The sequence below is a fragment of the Acanthopagrus latus genome, chromosome 6, assembly GCF_904848185.1.
Source record: "Acanthopagrus latus isolate v.2019 chromosome 6, fAcaLat1.1, whole genome shotgun sequence".
Taxonomy (NCBI): Eukaryota; Metazoa; Chordata; class Actinopteri; order Spariformes; family Sparidae; genus Acanthopagrus; species Acanthopagrus latus.
In genome coordinates this window covers 18,991,544-19,012,070 of record NC_051044.1, presented here as the reverse complement: position 1 = coordinate 19,012,070, position 20,527 = coordinate 18,991,544, and the positions used below count along the sequence as shown (strand labels likewise).

The window sequence follows — 20,527 nt, the reverse complement described above, 5'->3', positions numbered from 1 at the left end:
TACGTCCATTTCAGGGTTGACTCCACTTCATTCAGCCTGTATGACAGTTTTAGCGACACTGTCACTACTATGATAAAAATCAAGGCTGTGCAGAGACCATCAGAGGGGCAGGTGCTCAAAGTTAAAAGGGCACAGGGACCTGGAGATGAAATGATTAATTGATCAGTCAATCAAAAGTTGGAATTCTTGAACATTTGTGGCCTACATTTCTCAAATATAGTATATGTAATGCTTTCTACTATTAAAAGACTAATTAAAGGGAAAAGACAAAAAAAACAAAAAAAAAAACAACAGAACACAGTTGATCGCAAAGGATGTTATTCTGTTCTCCAACTACTATCTATCTAACAGAGCTACGAAAAACAAAACAAAACATAAATACACGTTGACAAAAGGGCACTTTGGACATCAGGGACAAAGGGGCAGGTGCCCCCCAGCACACTTAAACAGAATTTCTCTACACTGGTTTTAGTACTTAGGTAAAAGATCTGTGTTCTCCTTCCACCACTGCTGACCCTACAAATATAAAGAACCCCTCTGACAAGCTTTACGTTTTTTTTTGTTTGTTTGTTTGTTTGTTGTTTTTTTGTTTTGTTTTGTTTTGTTCTTTTGATTGAATGAAATAAATATCATGACCTTTGTGGAAATATCTGTCAGCACTCATTTCTACATTTTAAATGTAGTTTATTCATAGCTTGATTTTTTCATCTACATTTGAGCATACCTTTATAATTATTAATATCATTCTCTGTATATCACAACTGGATAATTAGTGATAAAAAATAAACAAAAGCACATAACTGTTAACAAAAATATGCAGAAGAAAAAATCTGCAATACCTAAAATGTTGCAAATACATATATATCATAAGCACATACCATGATTTATTTATATATTTCTTGTACAGTGTAACAAATACACGTCTCATAAAAATATCTTTGAAAGCATTACAAACACAATTGTAGCAAAGTGCTGTGAAATATAAAATATCTCCAAATTAAGACGCTCATAAAAACAGATCCAAACATGTGCAGCCAGAGTGTCGACCAGCGCTGTATCTCTTATGTGATTGTATATAAATTGCTGCACCACATTTTACTGCAGTTTCCATGATGGTCGGAGGGTTTGCACATAAGGTTAACTAGTGGAGGTGTTATCTGAAATGTTTTCATGCTCAGTCCCGAAATACTGTTTCTGTCACAAATGTATCAGCCTCATTTTAATGACATTTATTTTGCTTACTTCACATTTTTAGAATTGTTTTCATATTGTTATGTTTAAAGAAAAATGAAACATAACTAATACACAATTCATGGACTTCATGGAGTCAACACACTCAGACAGTCTCTTGGAAAACAAACAGTGTTTTATAAATACTACTTTTCAAAGTAACAAACATACAAAGAATATAAGAATATATGATACAGTAGACATGTAGTGAAGAATACTGTGATGAGTCAGTGTGGGTCAGTTTAATAATTTAGAAGACTTATACAGACTTTAGACAGTTGAAGATACATTCATAAATGCATTTTTAATTTGTTTAGTGTTATAAACTGAAAACTTATCAATCAACAAAAAATTGAGAAAATCCTTCCAGAAAGAATGTTATGCTTAATAGGTGAAGCTATTATATGTTGCTAAACCGTAACATTTGGTGCATCTCAAATCAACCCTTACTGATGACCATGACAGACAGAACATAATTAAATAATCTGTGATTGTTTTAAATGATAATCTTGATTTTTTTGTGTGTGTTAAAACAACTCTCTTCAGCATCTTTGTATCAAAGTCTTCACTCGATGCCTTTAGCCTTCAGCTCATCTCTGACTCTTCTCAGGTAGTCAGGGTCAGGATACCCAAACCTGTGGAAACACAAAACGTTTAAGACTCGACTGAAGAAGATTTGGCATCAACAAAGAAGTTTTTTTAAAAACTTAGATTTCACTGCTGTACCTCTGTGGTCCTCCAGTCATTGAGGTTTTGTGGTGAATGTCGTTCCAGGTCACCTGGTTCTCTATCCCAGTTGTTGTGGACGTCCCAACAGTGAAAATGAGCTTCTGGTCAAACGCTTTCTTTAACAGGCCGAGCACTTCTTTACCCTCTTTGTTGTCTGGCAGATATGCTGTTCTGCTTGTACCATCATAACGTTGTCCAGGATTTGGATGCCTTTTCTACAAAGAGAAAGAGAAAGAGCAAGTTGAAGGCATAGTAGACAAAAATGTCTGAAAATAACTTACAAATTACAAAAGTCCTCAAATATTTAAATTAAGATATTTACCGTTTGTTTTCCACTTGGAAAATGATAGTCGATGACTATAGTGCCACAGTTTTCGAATCCAGGGAGAGATGAGGTACTTTTATACGATGACATTGTTCCATCTGGCTGAGTTCCCTCTATCACACCAAAGACATCTTTGCATACAGGACACACTGGTCCCATGTGTTTCTTTGACTCTTCCAGGCATTCCTCACAAAACTCATGTTTACACTTTAGCTGCTTCTTGTTGTTAAATGTATCTTTGCATATAGGACATTCTTCATCTTCGTTGTCTCCTGCTGTTGCTCCCTCTCCTGCCGATTCTTCAGTTTTGCGAGTGCTGTATTCTGATTGGCTGTCTGACAGACTGCTTGAATTCTTAGTGGAGCCACTGAACCCTGTGGCACCTCGGTGTTGGGTGATGTTCTTGGGTGATGTGGCGATCTTCTGGCACAGATGAAGCAGAGCTCTGACAGCATGGCTCTCCATTGAAGCGTTTCCTCCAGATCTTTTATAATGAGCTTTGACATTGATTTTGCCATGATGGACGCCTGAATCCTTAAAGTTCACACTGAACTTTTTTTTAATCTTATCTATGTCATCACTGAAGGAAGCTGTCATCAACTTCCAGTGGCTCTCCTGCATGTTCAGTCCATTATTTACAAGATGGTCAGTGATGCTCATGCCAGTGTTCAGGGATCTGACTTGAGACTCTGCAGCAGAGTCGTAGGTATTTGCTGAGGATGTCGGAGCAGCATTTAAGGACCTACTGATGGCAGTTGGAATTGGTTTTGGCCCATATATGGTCATTTCATCAGAAGAAAGAGAAACCAGAAGCTTGTTCTCAGGTCTCTGGATCATTTTCAGTGCGTCCTTGAACTCTTCTGTATCTACGGACTTGAGAGGAGTAACTGAGCCATCAAATTCACCTAAACGCTTCTGAACGAGGTCAGTGAACTCAGACTGAGCTTCTGTCAGGCCTTCGTCTTTTTGGTTTCCTACAAAGGTCACATTCACTTCCACATTCATTTTAACTCCATGCTCTCTCTCGATGCGTTTAATGTCCTCCTTGAAGATGTGGTTCACGTACCAGAAGTGGACCACTGGGAGAACACAACATATCTTCTCTTCTCTTGTAGATACTGCGGCTGAACTGCTGGAACCACTTTGTTCCACTGGTGGATCTTGGTCCTGGATAAAATAACAATGTATTAATTTACTAAAAAACATCCATCCTTGCTAATTTACTTCACAGTACATACATGTTGTTGCTCTGACACAGATGAAGAAGGAAGGTTCTCTGAAGCTTTGTCTGTGGGCTTCAGGACATTGGTAGATGTAATCATGCGACTTTGTTGCCCAAGTTGTCCTTCAGCCTGGAGAGAAATATGAATGAATCGATGAAATCAAAAAAAATCATTTATAAAATGAAATGTGATGTGATTAATTTTCACTTCTTACTTCACAGCACTTATATGTTGCTGCTCTGACACGGATGGAGGGAGGTTTACTGAAGCATTGGTAGCACTCTACCAGTGTGTGCACACTCTGAGCCACTGATTTTAAAAAACACTGGACTATCACCACACTGGCTGGAAAGATCTGTGTAGCTGAACTAACACAAACATACTGACACTCACAAAAATACCCACCTCAGATGTTAGAGGCTGCTCAGAAACCTGTATGAGGAAAGACAGATTATTCAAATATAGACAGCTATTGATACTTCGAAGTCCTGACAGTCACTGTGAATTTAGCTACTCACAACCGCCGTGTTCAGTGAGTCTTGAGTCACCTGTTCAACCTGTCAAGCAGAAGTGTTGGGATATACTGAGCTGTTCTGTGTTGCAATTAAAGGACTTTACTCTGGCATCTTGATGTTGGCTCATCTGTTTCTTTTTCGAAACAGAAAGACCTCATTCAGTATGAATGTGTATGGCAGTGTAGGTGGCATTATTTTCCATGTCTTTAAATACATTAAGGTTTAAAACAGTGTTGATAACGGTGTTGCTATGCAGTATAAGAATAGAAAAAACAATGACTTAAGAGGACAGCGTCAGAACAAGAGAGAGCAACTGTCTGACATTATTTGGGACAAGCATGATCTGTCCTTCCTCACTCTGCTTTAGTTTTAAAATCCAACACTGGACTTGAATAAGACTAGTTGAAGGGAGAGTAGAGGGCAGACATTGAATATGAAACACTAAATTATCTATTCATTACAGTTTAATCACCTTGAAATTACAGCCTCGGGGTGCTCAAAGCCTGTGCCCTGCAGCAATGTGGAGTACTTCACCATGTCGTCAGCATGAGCCTGAGTCTACAGAGGGTCCCTGTGATGTGCAGGATGTCCTGCCTTGTCCCTGTGCCGAAGATCCCACATCCCTGTTGTTCCAACCTACAGACCTGTGGCACTGACCTCCCACATCATGAGGACCCTGAGAGAGACTCGTCTTGGAGCAGCTCCAGCCCTTGGTCAAACCACTCTTAGACCCCATACAGTTCGCTTTTCAGCCCTAACTTGGCATTGAGGATGCCATCATCTACCTGCATGACCGTGTCTACGCCCACCTGAACAGGCCTGCGAGCGTCATGTTTTTTGACTGCTCCAGTTCATGCTATACTATGCTCAGGATGTTTTATGAGTCTGGTGGCCAGTGCTGTCCTCTATGCTGTAGTGTGCTGGGGCAGCAGGCGGAGGGTAGTAGACACCAAACGACTTAACAGACTGATCCACAAGTCCAGTGATGTTGTGGCGGTGGAGCTGACGGCGGTGTCTGACAGGAGGATTCTGTCCAAGTTGCATGTCATCTTGGACAATGGCTCCCATCCACTCCATGATGTGGTGGTCAGCCACAGGAGTATATTCAGTGCAAGACTCCTCCCACAAGGATGCACCACAGTGTGCCACAGGAAATAATTCCTGCCAGACACTCTGGCCACTTTGTTTCTCTCATTTGTACTATGTATTGTGTTGACAAACCAAATAATTTGAAAAAAATTAAGTCAAATAATCTGCAATAACCTATATTTCAACTATATCATTATACATTACACTGTATGTTTAGATCTATTACTAGAATGTACATTTCTTATGTTACACTTCTGTTTGTATTATTCTTATAAAAACAAGTGTTAAATCAGAATCAGAACCAGAAAATTCTTTATTGATCCCCAAGGGGAAATTGCTTGCGTCACAGCTGCTGCCATTCAAAAGTCTTAGAAAATATGCAGAAAAATAAAAAAAATAAATAAATAATGTTGTGTCACCTATATATATATATATAGTTTGTTAGCAGATTTGGATGACAGAGATACTCACAATTGGCATGCCTGAGATGTTGCCCTGTGCTGAACAAAAGGAGTTTCCCATGGCGTATTGATGTTGTCCTTGCTGGTAGGTTTCAAAACATAAAAAAAAAATTTAATTCAATATATATGATTATGACATTGGAAATAGCTTTTTCTTTAACACAAAACTAACATTTCTTTAATTACATTAGAGTTTTATACTGTGCTGCTAGCGGAGCTGTTAGGCAGCATGAGAATAAAACAGACTGACCTCAGAGGACGTCCTCAATACAGAAAGCAACTGGCTGAGAGTATTTGTAACAAGCAAAGTCTTCGTTCTGAACTTGAAAACATGCAGACATGTTTGACCTAAACCTGGATCTTATATTCACTTGTTTTTAATGTCTAAAAGTGCTGGAAATAGATAAGAAATCCTTCTGCCACGTCACTCGTTAATACAAATCAAATATCTGCGACATAAATGACAGCAGCGTTTGTTGTAGTCAGACTGTCAGTTCAAACATCTAGCAGCTCTTTATTTTGGTGTATCTATATAAACTCATAAATGATATTTCAGATGTCGACACGTTATAAACAAACACTGTCGCTCGACTCCACTTCCGGTTACAACAAGCTAATGCAAACTTTTACTGGCTTTGACCTATTTCTATTACCTTTGACGTGTTTCATTTATTTCAACACAAAATCATGCCACAAACATTTTGTGTCAAAACGTACAGCAGGTAAAATATGAACGTATGTACGACTGACCTCCACCTGGTGTCCGGCTTCAGCAGCTTCAAACTGACACATCAAACCGAAAGTACTCGTGCTCTGCGGGACACGTGACGTCACACTGAAGGCTCACACCATCACAGATGCAGCTGCGGTCTGTTCACTGGTAATAAGTAATAATAGTTATTAAGTGTTAATAAGTGCAGTTATTGTCGCGATGATGGTGTTGGGATAAACAGCTTTGCGAGATTTTTTTTTACTAAAGTTCTGTTATTAAGTACAGTTTCAATGTTTTCTAGCTATAGTCAGCCTGTATGGCAGCTTTGGTTACTGACACTGTCAATAATATAATAAAAAATAAGGGCTGTGCAGAGACCTTCAGAGGGGCAGGTGCTCACAGTTAAAAGGGGCACATGGACGGACCTGAAAGTAAAATCGTTAATTGGTCAGTTGATCAAAAATTAATTTTTCAAACAAAAATGTAAAACATTTGTTTGCTCCAGGGCCATTACTCTTTGTTTCAATCCCCTCTATTTAGGAGACAGCTTTTCATGGCTGAATGAAACTTCATTGTAATTACAAGAACAATTACGATAGAAATAAAAACAATAGAAAAGATACACTTAAAACACAATGACCTATCTTAAGCAGCTTTATATCAGAATTCTAGATTTGGTATTGCATTTTACATCCTTTGGGATTCTTGAACATTTGTGGACTATATTTCTCAAATATATGTAATGCCTTCTACTATTAAAAGACTAATTAAAAGGGAAAAGACAAAAAAAGCTACAGAACACATTTGTTTATAAAGGATGTTATTCTGTTCACCAATTCAATGGACATACCTGTCAGCACTCATTTTGACATTTGGACTGTATGATTTTCAATTTACATTCATTTTAAATGTACTTTATTCATAGCTTGATCTTTTCATATACAGTTCAGCATACCTTTATAATTATTATCATCCTCTGTATAACACAACAGAATAATACACTCAAACAGTTAAACAGAAAGTGATCACAAAAATGAGCAAAAGCACAGATGTGCTAACAAAAATCTGCAGAGGAAAAAAATCTGCAATAGCTAAAATGTGTGCAAAATGTCACAGTTTGCTCTGCTCCTCCCCTGCTCTGCTGCTCAGCCACACCCCTCATCAGTCTAACAGTCTTCACCTGCTGCTCTCATCTGCTCACCATCTCCAATCAAGCCAGTATATATGCAGCCTCACTCCACTCACTCTTTGCCAGATTGTCTTCGCCCTCATGCCTGACTCTCCAGCACTTTTTCCCGGATTGCTTACCTGGTATCAAACCAACTTGCCTCTGACCATCGCCTCTCGTCTCTCCCCCAGTAAATTCACCAGCCTTCTGTCCCTGACCACGAGTTTGCCTGCCTGTTTTCTGTTCCTCGTCTGCCTGTGGCTGGTTGTCTCTTGGCCTGTTCCTGCTTTCACCTGATGATGACCAGCTAAATAAAAACTGTCTAAAACGAATACCTGGTTCATCTGTGCTGCTATTGGGTTCACTCCATACCCGTTACAGTAAATCTATTTTTACCATCTTTCAATGAACAGTAACAACCTGTTGGCCTTTTATGCTAAAGCTCTGATTGCTAATTGTAAAACTGTGGGACAGGTGTTTGACCATGTGATGAGTCAGTGTGCATAGTAGGGCAATTGACTTTAGAATTTAGAATGACAGTGTGTTCCTTGTGAAAACAAGAGATTTTCTCCATGAAAATTGTGCCAAATGCAGAGAATTGTGTGTAGTGTTTTGAAAAAAGTGTGTTTTAGAACTGTAATTTGAGTGTAAAGCAGGAATTGTGCTTGTAGTTTAGCAGAATTGGTTCAGGGGGTTGGTGCATGAGTTACATGTTGTGGTCATTGTGTCTCAAGTACCAGTTTTTGTGTGTAAACAATCGAGAAAAACTGTAATAGGTGACGCTAATATATGTTGCTAAACCTTAACATTTGTTGCCCCTAAAATCAACCCTTACTGATGACCACTAGAGACAGAATATAATTCAATAATCTGTGATTGTTTGTTTTAAATGATCTTGATTTTTTTGTGCGTTAAAACAACTCTCTTCAGCATCTTTCTATCAAAGTCTTTCTTCACTCGATGCCTTTAGCCTTCAGCTCATCTCTGACTCTTCTCAGGTAGTCAGGGTCAGGATACCCAAACCTGTGGAAACACATAACATTTAAGACTTGACTGAGGAAGATTTGGCATCAACAAAGAAGTTTTTTAAAAAACTTAGATTTCACTGCTGTACCTCTGTGGTCCTCCAGTCCTTGAGGTTTTGTGGTGAATGTCGTTCCAGGTCACCTGGTTCTCTATCCCAGTTGTTGTGGACGTCCCAACAGTGAAAATGAGCTTCTGGGCAAACGCTTTCTTTAACAGGCCGAGCACTTCTTTACCCTCTTTGTTGTCTGGCAGATATGCTGTTCTGCTTGTACCATCATAACGTTGTCCAGGATTTGGATGCCTTTTCTACAAAGAGAAAGAGCAAGTTGAAGACATAGTAGATAAACACGTCTGAAAATAACTTACAAATTACAAAATATTTAAATTAAGATATTTACCGTTTGTTTTCCACTTGGAATATAATAGTCGATGACTATAGAGCCACAGTTTTCGAATCCAGGGAGAGATAAGGTACTTTTATACGATGACATTTTTCCATCTGGCTGAGTTCCCTCTATCACACCAAAGACATCTTTGCATACAGGACACACTGGTCCCATGTGTTTCTTTGACTCTTCCAGGCATTCCTCACAAAATTCATGTTTACACTTAAGCTGTTTCTTATTCTTAAACGTATCTTTGCATATAGGACATTGTTCATCTGCGTTGTCTCCTGCTGTTGCTCCCTCTCCTGCCGCTTCTTCAGTTTTGCGAGTGCTGCATCCTGATTGGCTGTTGACCACGGGTCCACTGGAGGGCCCCTCTGACAGACTGCTTGAATTCTTAGTGGAGCCACTGAACCCTGTGGCACCTCGGTGTTGGGTGATGTTCTTGGGTGATGTGGCGATCTTCTGGCACAGATGAAGCAGAGCTCTGACAGCATGGCTCTCCATTGAAGCGTTTCCTCCAGATCTTTTATAATGAGCTTTGACATTGACTTTGCCATGATGGATGCCTGAATCCTTAAAGTCCACACCATACTTTTTTTTAATCTTATCTATGTCATCACTGTAGGAAGCTGTCATCAGCTTCCAGTTGCTCTCCTGCATGTTCAGTCCATCATTTACAAGATGGTCATTGATGCTCAAGCCAATGTTCAGGGATCTGACTTGAGACTCTGCAGCAGAGCTGTAGGTATTTGCTGAGGATGTAGGTGCTGCATTTAAGGACCTGCTGATGGCAGTTGGAATTGGTTTTGGCCCATATATGGTCATTTCATCAGAGGAAAGAGAAACCAGAAGCTTGTGCTCAGGTCTCTGGATCATTTTCAGTGCGTCCTTGAACTCTTCTGTATCTACAGACTTGAGAGGAGTAACTGAGCCATCAAATTCACCTAAACACTTCTGAACGAGGTCAGTGAACTCAGAATGAGCTTCTTTAAGGCCTTCGTCTTTTTGGTTTCCTACAAAGGTCACATTCACTTCCACATTCATTTTAACTCCATGCTCTCTCTCGATGCGTTTAATGTCCTCCTTGAAGATGTGGTTCACGTACCAGAAATGGGCCACTGGGAGAACACAACATATCTTCTCTTCAGTTTTAGATACTGCAGCTGAACTGCTGGAACCACTTTGTTCCACTGGTGGCTCTTGGTCCTGGATAAAATAACAATGTATTAATTTACTAGAAAGCATTAATATCAAGTGTAATTCTTACTGATTTACTTCACAGCACATACATTTTGTTTCTCTGACACAGATGAGGAAGTAAGGTTCACTTCTTGTGGTGAATTGTCATTGTCTGTAGGCTTCAGGACATTAGTAGATGCAGTGATGTCACTTTGTTCCCTGAGTTTCCCTTTCACCTATAGGGAAATATTAATAAATTAATAATTCATTTTTGTTTTATTTGAATTTCTTTACTACACAGCACTTACATGTTGTTGCTCTGACACAGGTGAAAGAGGTCGGGTCATCGAAAGGTCGCCTGCGTGCACTGGGACATTATGAGAAGATGGAGCTGTGACACTTTGTTCCCTAAATTGGCCTCTCACCTATAGAGATAATATGAGGTAATTAATCAATAAAAAAATATGATTCATTTGCACTTCTTTACTACACAGCACTTACATGTTGTGGCTCTGATACAGATGAGAGAGGATGGTTCACTGAAGCTTTGTCTGGTGTTTGTATGTCCAGCTCTGGCAAAGTCAGACTAACGTGTGTTATCTTCACTCTTTTCCCATCTTTTGTCTTCAGTGGTTTTTGTAAAAGCTCCTTAAGCTCAATCACAGCTTGAAAGAAAAAAACATCAATTGACATTGAAAATTAAAAACAAGAAAATACTATACAGAACCAATGGTATTAAATTCAGTCATACTTCACCTGCAGCTGGTTTAATCTTAATCTCAGCTCTTCCATCTTCTGAGACATTTATAACATCACAGTCTCCATTAAATTTGCTTTTGCTGACTGAAGTCTGAAGAACTTTCTGCAGCGTCAATTTTTTTTTCTGCAGTTTGTCATCATCTGACCACTGGACGGAGAGAATGGCTCGAACTTCATCACTGTTCTGTGATAAAATCAACAAAGCCAGAGCACATGTTACAGTTAATGTCACTGTATTACTAAACAAGGTAGCAAAACATACTCCATGCCATTTATCTTAAACGTCTGGTTGCAAAAGAACATTTTATAAATCATTGTAGAATTATAAAAATAGAATATATATACTGAATGGTATCATTAGCACAGTTTCAAGGCAGAAGAATTAGGACATGTTTATGCATACCGTTTTTGAGTTGGTGTCTTTTGTGACTGAACATTGCTTTAATTACATTTGAGTATAACATGGTGTCTGTAACATACTGTAGCTGCAATGCAACATGATATGAAGAGATGGCATCAATTTGTGATTTTGTTAGACAAGCACTATCCTTTAAATCAAGGCTTCAAGCTGTGCGCATGTGGCCAAACACATAGGCATTGAACCAATCAGTGTCCTTATGAGGAACAACTGGCAGCTACAGGTGTGGTTCATGGTCCGACAACCAGCGAGAGAAGCGACTGTTCTTTTAAAAAAACAATGGCGGCGGCTCAAGTGGTTGTTGTAGCTGCTATAAGCATCAGTTATATCAGAACTGGAGAGTAAATTTCATTAAAATAATTTGGCCTGTGATAGACAGATGGTTTGACCAATCACCTGCCAAGTATTTTATTCAAAGTGCCTGCCCTTCTCCAAACAGTTTTTAGCGGTGTCTTCCAAAACTATTCTGTCTAACAGATACCACACTGGACTATCACCACACTAGCTGGAATGATTTGTGTAAATGAACTCACACAAACACATTCACACTTACAAAATTACTTCATTACATCTGGCCCTCTAGACAGGAAGACCTCATTCCATATGTATATGTATGACAGTGTAGGTGGAATTATTAAAAATAATATATGTTTAAAACAGTGTTGATAACGGAGTTGCTATGCAGTATGAGAATAGAACAAACTATGACCTAAGAGGACAGCCTCAGAACAAGAGAACTGGCTGACATAACCCTAACCCCGAAACCCTTGCCAACTACAGGCCCATTTCCAATCCTCCATTTCTCTCCAAGGTACTAGAAAAAGCAGTTTTTGCCCACCTGCAGGATCACCTGAAACCCAACAAACTTTTTCGATAGGTTTCAGTCTGGTTTTTGCTCCTCCCACAGCACTGAAACAGCTCTGATGAGGGTCACAAACGACCTGCTGATGACGGCGGATGCTGGCTCACCCTCTCTCCTCATCCTCCTTGACTTGTCTGCAGCATTCAACACTGTCCACCACTGTACACTTCTCAACCGGCTACATCACACCATCGGACTCACTGACACCGATAATACACTATCACTGACACTGATAATAATAAGTATTAGTAGTATTATTATCATTATTATTATTGTTGTTGTTGTTGTTGTTATTATTATTATTATTATTATTATTATTATTATTATTATTATTATTATTATTATTATTATATGGAGGTACCAAGCATGTGCTGTGTCATGTACACACTTCAGCTGGCTGTACATGAGTGTCTGCTGTTACAGCGCAGCGTCACAGACTCACCTAACACAAGGAAAGTGGAGGCCAATGTTGCAATAGCATATGCAGAATAACAAAGAGCCATATGAAAGTATACACTTTGTTTCAACAACAAAAAAAACTATTGAGGAACAGCTTGGATGCAGGTATTTTGTTTCTTAATGCAGCTGTATTATCCAGAAAAATATTAGTTAAGGCCAAGTATCAGATCGGAACTCAGTTTAGGCAGATACTAAATATTAAAGGAATCGGATCGGGACATCCCTAGTAATGATGTTTATCGTGATACTTTGAAAATGTGATATTTTCTGAGATGGTTATCGTACTTTGAAGATCTCATACTGTTAAAACACTTCCTTAGAATGAGCCTTTTATATTTACAGAGGGAGCAGTTCCTCCTCCTCAGTCCACCATTTTTCTACAGAAGCCCAGTATGGACAAACCAAACACTGGCTCTATAAAAAGCCTTTCAAGCCGCCACTGTTGGGAAGGGTGAGACAAAGAGTGTTCATTTGTCTGCAATCTCCTACCTCACTGCTAGATGCCACTAAATCCTACACACTGGACTTTTAACGCTTGTTTTTTCATAATGTTTAAATGTCAGCTGTAGTTTGCAGATGTGGAAAACTGGGCTACTCACAGTTGGCGTGTTCACTGATGGGTTTTGATACATATGTGGAAACTGTCCATCAGAAGGGTGGGGATTTGTATAGATGTTCTGCACTGGATTAGAGGGGTTTCCAGTGGCACATTGATGTTGTCCTTGCTGGTTGGGTACAAAACAGAAAAAAGATGTAATTCAGTAAATATGATCATGACATTGGAAAGGGAACTAAAAAAAAAACTAACAATGATTTCTTGAGTTACATTAGAGTTTTATACTGTGCTGCTAATAGATTTGCTTTGTAGTACAACAATAAAAATAGTCTAACCTTTTAGACTATGACCTAAGAGGACAGCCTTGGTACAACAGAAAGCAACTTGCTGAGATTATTTTGAACAAGCAAAGTCTTTGTTTGGAAAATAAATTCCTCTACTACTGTCACTGCTACCACAAGCAACATAAGTTTTAAAATCAAATCCTAGAATTTTCACACAAGAATGGTGGAAGTGATATCTGTTACTGAACATGTGTGTTCACAAACACACACACACACACACACACACACACACACACTTGTTTTTCATTATATCAAAACTGTAGTTTGCAGTTTGGACAACAGACCAACTCACAACTTCAGTGTTCATTGATGTGTTTTGAGGCATCTGTGGAAACTGTCCAGCAGAAGGGTGGAGATTTGTGCAATTGTTCTGTGCTGGATTATGGGGGCCTCCCATGGCATGTAGATGCTGTCCTTGCTGTTTGGTTACAAAACAGAAAGAAAGATGTAATTCAGTATATTGGAAGTGGCATTTAAAAAAAAAAAAAACAACTAACATTTTTTTTATTACATTAATGTTTTATACTTTGTTGCTTACGTAGTTGCTTATAATGCACCATGATAATAAAACAGACTGACTTCAGAGGACTGTGTCAATGCAACAGAAGGCATCTGGCTGAGATCATTTAGAAGGCATCATTGAGGATCTACATTATTAATGTCTGTCAGGACATCATATATTGTGAAATTACAACAGAACATTTGTTCAACCTAAAAAGTCCCTTCTATGTTCATTCATTTACATGAAATTATAACTGATAATGACAATCATGAAAGTGTAATAACATTTATCAGGATACTTTGAGGCTGTGATATTTTCAGAAATTGTTATCGCACTGTGAAGATCTCATACTGTTACAACCCTTCCTTAGAATGAGCCTTTTATATTTATAGAGGGAGCAGATTGTCTTCCTCAATCCACCATTTTTCTACAGGCGCCCAGTATGGACAAACCAAACACTGACTCTATAGAGGGTCTTTCACACCACCACTGTGGGAAGGGTGAGGCGAGGGGTGTTCAGTTGGCTGCAATCTGCTCCTTTACCGCTAGGTGCCACTAAATCCTACACACTGGACACACTTGTTTTTCATAATGTTGAAATGTCAGCTGTAGTTTGCAGACTTGGACAACAGAGCTACTCACAGCTGGCATGTTCACTGATGGGTTTTGATATGTTTGTGGAAACTGTCCATCCACAAAATCAATCTACCACTGTCACTGCTACCACAAGCTACACAAGTTTTAAAAATCAAACACTGGAATTTTCACACAAGAATGGCAGAAGTGATATCTGTTAGTGAACGTGTGTGTACACACACACACACACACACACACACACACACATACACACACACACACTTGTTTTCCATAATGTTTAAACTGTAGTTTGCAGTTTGGACAACAGACCAACTCACAACTTCAGTGTTCATTGATGTCTTTTGAAGCACCTGTGGAAACTGTCCAGCAGAAGGGTGGGGATTTGTATAGATGTTCTGCACTGGATTAGAGGGGTTTCCAGTGGCACATTGATGTTGTCCTTGCTGGTTGGGTACAAAACAGAAAAAAGATGTAATTCAGTAAATATGATCATGACATTGGAAAGGGAACTAAAAAAAAAACTAACAATGATTTCTTGAGTTACATTAGAGTTTTATACTGTGCTGCTAATAGATTTGCTTTGTAGTACAACAATAAAAATAGTCTAACCTTTTAGACTATGACCTCAGAGGACAGCCTTGGTACAACAGAAAGCAACTTGCTGAGATTATTTTGAACAAGCAAAGTCTTTGTTTGGAAAATAAATTCCTCTACTACTGTCACTGCTACCACAAGCAACATAAGTTTTAAAATCAAATCCTAGAATTTTCACACAAGAATGGTGGAAGTGATATCTGTTACTGAACATGTGTGTTCACAAACACACACACACACACACACACACACACACACACACACTTGTTTTTCATTATATCAAAACTGTAGTTTGCAGTTTGGACAACAGACCAACTCACAACTTCAGTGTTCATTGATGTGTTTTGAGGCATCTGTGGAAACTGTCCAGCAGAAGGGTGGAGATTTGTGCAATTGTTCTGTGCTGGATTATGGGGGCCTCCCATGGCATGTAGATGCTGTCCTTGCTGTTTGGTTACAAAACAGAAAGAAAGATGTAATTCAGTATATTGGAAGTGGCATTTAAAAAAAAAAAAAAACAACTAACATTTTTTTTATTACATTAATGTTTTATACTTTGTTGCTTACGTAGTTGCTTATAATGCACCATGATAATAAAACAGACTGACTTCAGAGGACTGTGTCAATGCAACAGAAGGCATCTGGCTGAGATCATTTAGAAGGCATCATTGAGGATCTACAATATTAATGTCTGTCAGGACATCATATATTGTGAAATTACAACAGAACATTTGTTCAACCTAAAAAGTCCCTTCTATGTTCATTCATTTACATGAAATTATAACTGATAATGACAATCATGAAAGTGTAATAACATTTATCAGGATACTTTGAGGCTGTGATATTTTCAGAAATTGTTATCGCACTGTGAAGATCTCATACTGTTACAACCCTTCCTTAGAATGAGCCTTTTATATTTATAGAGGGAGCAGATTGTCTTCCTCAATCCACCATTTTTCTACAGGCGCCCAGTATGGACAAACCAAACACTGACTCTATAGAGGGTCTTTCACACCACCACTGTGGGAAGGGTGAGGCGAGGGGTGTTCAGTTGGCTGCAATCTGCTCCTTTACCGCTAGGTGCCACTAAATCCTACACACTGGACACACTTGTTTTTCATAATGTTGAAATGTCAGCTGTAGTTTGCAGACTTGGACAACAGAGCTACTCACAGCTGGCATGTTCACTGATGGGTTTTGATATGTTTGTGGAAACTGTCCATCCACAAAATCAATCTACCACTGTCACTGCTACCACAAGCTACACAAGTTTTAAAAATCTAACACTGGAATTTTCACACAAGAATGGCAGAAGTGATATCTGTTAGTGAACGTGTGTGTACACACACACACACACACACACACACACACACATACACACACACACACACTTGTTTTCCATAATGTTTAAACTGTAGTTTGCAGTTTGGACAACAGACCAACTCACAACTTCAGTGTTCATTGATGTCTTTTGAAGCACCTGTGGAAACTGTCCAGCAGAAGGGTGGAGATTTGTGCAGTTGTTCTGTGCTGGATTATGGGGGCCTCCCATGGCATGTAGCTGCTGTCCTTGCTGTTTGGTTACAAAACAGAAAGAAAGATGTAATTCAGTAAATTTAAGATTATAACATTGGAAGTGGCATTTTTTCACATTTATATATCAAAATTCATGTCAGGTCATTAATATTGAGAAGTTATAACAGAATCAGATCAACCTAAAAATCCCTTCTACTTTTATTCATTTAAGGGTCATTAAAACTGATAATGACAATAAAAAATGTGTAATAATGTTTATCATGATACTTTGAAGCTGTGATATTTTCTGATATGGTTATCATACTGTGAAGATCTCATACTGTTACAACCCTTCCTTATAATGAGCCTTTTATATTTACAGAGGGAGCAGATCGTCTTCCTCAGTCCACCATTTTTCTACAGTAACCCAGTATAAACAAATCAAACACTGGCTCTACAGAAGGCCTTTCTCACCACCACCATTGGGAAGGATGAGACGAGGGGTATTCAATTGGACAACAGAGCTACTTACATTTGGCATGTTCACTGTTGGGGATTGATACGCCTGTGGAAACTGTCCAGCAGAAGGGTGGGGATTTGTGAAGTTGTTCTGTGCTGGATTAGAAGAGTTTCCCATGGGATATTGATGTTGTCCTTGCTGACCGTGGAGTTGCTATGTAGTAGGATAATAAAACAGAGTATGACCTGTGACCTAAGGGGACAGCCTCAATACAACAGAAAGCAACTGGCTGAGATTATTTGTTTTGACCACCAATTCTAAATTCAAACACTGGACTTTGCGCTGGTTGAAGTCATATCTGTTCAAGAGCATGTGCAGTAAACACACTCACACACGCTCACAGCAATACCTGCCTCAGGACTAGGACCATGAGTTGATAAAGGTTTCACAGTGAGGAAAGATTAGAAATTAAGATAAAAAAGACAATTGTAGCAATTAATACTTTAAAACACAAACTATTTTAGCAGTACACTTCCTTTTGAATATTCACTGTGAATATTCACATTTTAGTATAACCACAACTCCCTTAGTGGTTATTTATTCAAACTTTCCCTATGTTCAATGGTAGTTGATAGACTTGGGTGACAAAACTACTCACAACATCCATCCTTGTGTCAGACTGAGACACGTAGGAGACCTGGACCTGTGTCGTTTCTCCTGCTGAAGTGTTGGGATGTGTGGAGTCTTCCATGGCATTTTGAGATTGTTCTGTCTGGTCAGTCTCAAAACAAAAAAAAGACATCATACAGTATATATGTATATAATATTGGAAGCTGTGACTCATTTGATATATACTAACATGTCTTTAATGACATTATTGTCTTCAACACTAGGGCCCAACCAAAAACAGCTTATATTTAAAAAACATGAATATATCTTTTATCTTTATATTAAGGGAATAGGTAGATTTATAAGTTACATAATAAGTTACTGGAAAACATTGTTTGAAAAGCACCTCTCTGATGCCCTCCAAACGTTAATTCACATTTTCTCTACTCTCTCATTCTGAACCATTAAGTCACTATGAATCAAACTCCTGCCATCTTTTGAAATATTATTTTTTGCTTGTAAAATTGTCATTGTCAAACAGTGAAGAGATGACCAGTGCCTCTGCTATTGGTTGCAGGGGGAACTCTCAACGTAATGTAAATTAATTAAATGTTAAAAAAATAATAATTTAGAAAGGGCTGCTGTGAATATAGCCTTAATGTGCTCAGTCATAAGGTTAAGGTTATGTGGAGAAGTGAAATTATGATCAATGAGAGTGACATGACGGTTGTTGCAGCAGGGTACAGGATGGGGCGTTAACGGAATGTTATTCAGAGTCTTTGTTGGGAGCTTGCGCCTTAGTGATGGGAACAGCAGTTTGTTTTACTGTACTGAATCTCTAGAATCTGTTCATTAAAATGATTCATTCAAAAGATTTGTTCACCTAATCGTTCAGTGCTCTCCAACTCCCTGAACTGATAAACAGCCAAACGATCCGTCATTCAGCTCATATGATTCAGCCCTGGGGTTCACGGACTATAGTACACAATCATTCACGAGAGATACAGTGCTGCTTTGACTGGTATATATGCACTAAAATTATTACATGGTGAAAGTGTCCTCTGTACAAAGTAAAATCACTTAACATGATGCTACACGGATGTTAGCTACACAGCGCTAATTTTAGCAGCACGGTTAATGAGTGTGATTCAACTCCTCTGCCCTGAGTGAGTGAGTGACACAGCACCACTTTCAGCACACTACGTGAACGAGAATCACGTCCTCTGCGACAGTTCTCTGTGTGCAGTAGGTTTGCGAATCATGAACAAATCACAGAGCGAACGTGAATCCCGTCCTCACAGTTCTCTCTGTGCAGGTGAGTGAGTTCCCGCCCGCACGCTGGCTGCTTCGTTCGCCTAACATTCACGAGTGAGTCGTGGCAGTTCCACTACCGGCCAGCATGCTCATGGCTGAGCTCAACTGAACTGAGAAAGGAACAAATCAGTTCATGAAGTGATACTGTTCAGTTCGTTCACTCAAAAGATTTGTTCATTCGAATGACAGTTCGCGATGACACAACACTATTGCGCCTTCATTTTCATACTTTTGCTTTCACGCTACATGAACCAGACAGGCCTGTTTGGACCCACCCTGGAGTTTAAAAGAAATGGTTTGTAGTTATTAAAAAAACTGCTCTTCTGTTAAATAGTCTGGCTGAAGTGATATCTGTCATTAAGCACCGAAGCACACACACAGACACCTGCCTAACTCTGGCCTATTTTTAGATTTAACATTAGCCTGAAACCACTATATGAAAGAAAACCAGATATTTAAGTGAAAAAAGACAAATGCAGCAATTAATCCTTCAAAACACAAGACAATTTAAACAGTGGGGTCACATTTTATTCATTGCGAATATCCAAATATTAATAAAAGTGAGTGTTTAATAACTGATTAATTGAGTTTGCTGATAACAAGCACTCACCTCCATGTCCTCAACTGTGTCACTGCCTGACATGTTGTCTGCCTCCTTCCTTTCAGACATCTCAAGAATCTGCAACATAAATGACAGCAGCGTTTTTTGTGGTCAGACTGTAAGTTCAGACGTCCAACAACTATTTGTGTGGTGCATTAATGTAAAAAACTTGTTTTAAGACAAACGTCGACACAAAATGGAGGCCATCGCTCGACTTCACTTTCGTTTAACGAAAACCTAATGCAAACTTTAACAGGCTGTGACGCCGCAATTTTATAATTTCCAGCATTTTGTTAACAAAAAATGATGACACAAACACCTCATATTCTGCCGTTTGACAAACATACAGCACATAAAACAGTTCGAGTTTCTGACGCACGCGTCTTACCTTCTGCTGGCCGTGCTTCGGGCTCCGGACGCTGCTGGTTTCCTCACAAATGAAAATGAAAGTGTTTGTGCTCCGCGAGACACATGTGACGTCACACAGGCTCACGGCTGCGAAAATAATTAAAAAAGCTCCGAAAGACTTTTGTTTTTAACGAAAAGTGTGAACTTAAACTCAGCGTGGAGGTACTGCTACTTGCCTACATTTCAGGAGCAGAAGGACCTTTAACTCCACTACTGTTGCTTTACAGCTTTAGTTAACTTACAGATTCAAAATCGCTGCAAAATATAATCTATACATGAACTCTGTTATATTATTATAATATAATAACAGCTGCAACATGACACTGATGCTTCATAAAATACGTCAGTCATTTTAATCCAATAATAATACATATGATGATTCTGCATAATAAGTGCTTTCTCTTTTAGCACTAGATTACATTTTGACTTGGAGATTTTTACTTGTAACGATATTTATACACTGTATTAGTACTTTCACTAAAA

At 38.9% G+C, this 20,527-nt stretch overlaps 1 protein-coding gene across 1 annotated transcript; it reads right to left on the bottom strand.

The window, feature by feature from the left end:
- Positions 1 to 1,751: 1,751 nt before the first annotated feature.
- Positions 1,752 to 20,119, bottom strand: LOC119021068. The gene is made up of 16 exons (XM_037101037.1): positions 20,025 to 20,119; positions 19,646 to 19,714; positions 17,771 to 17,893; positions 17,185 to 17,325; positions 16,585 to 16,710; positions 15,458 to 15,583; positions 14,861 to 14,986; positions 13,737 to 13,862; positions 13,144 to 13,269; positions 10,803 to 10,989; positions 10,548 to 10,711; positions 10,355 to 10,471; positions 10,157 to 10,282; positions 2,282 to 3,451; positions 1,957 to 2,174; positions 1,752 to 1,865 (listed from the first exon to the last, which is right to left on the bottom strand). Exons 2-16 carry the CDS (start codon positions 19,703 to 19,705, stop codon positions 1,796 to 1,798), a joined length of 3,006 nt encoding a protein of 1,001 aa, XP_036956932.1. The 5' UTR covers positions 19,706 to 19,714; positions 20,025 to 20,119; the 3' UTR covers positions 1,752 to 1,795.
- Between the last annotated feature and the right edge of the window lie 408 nt (positions 20,120 to 20,527).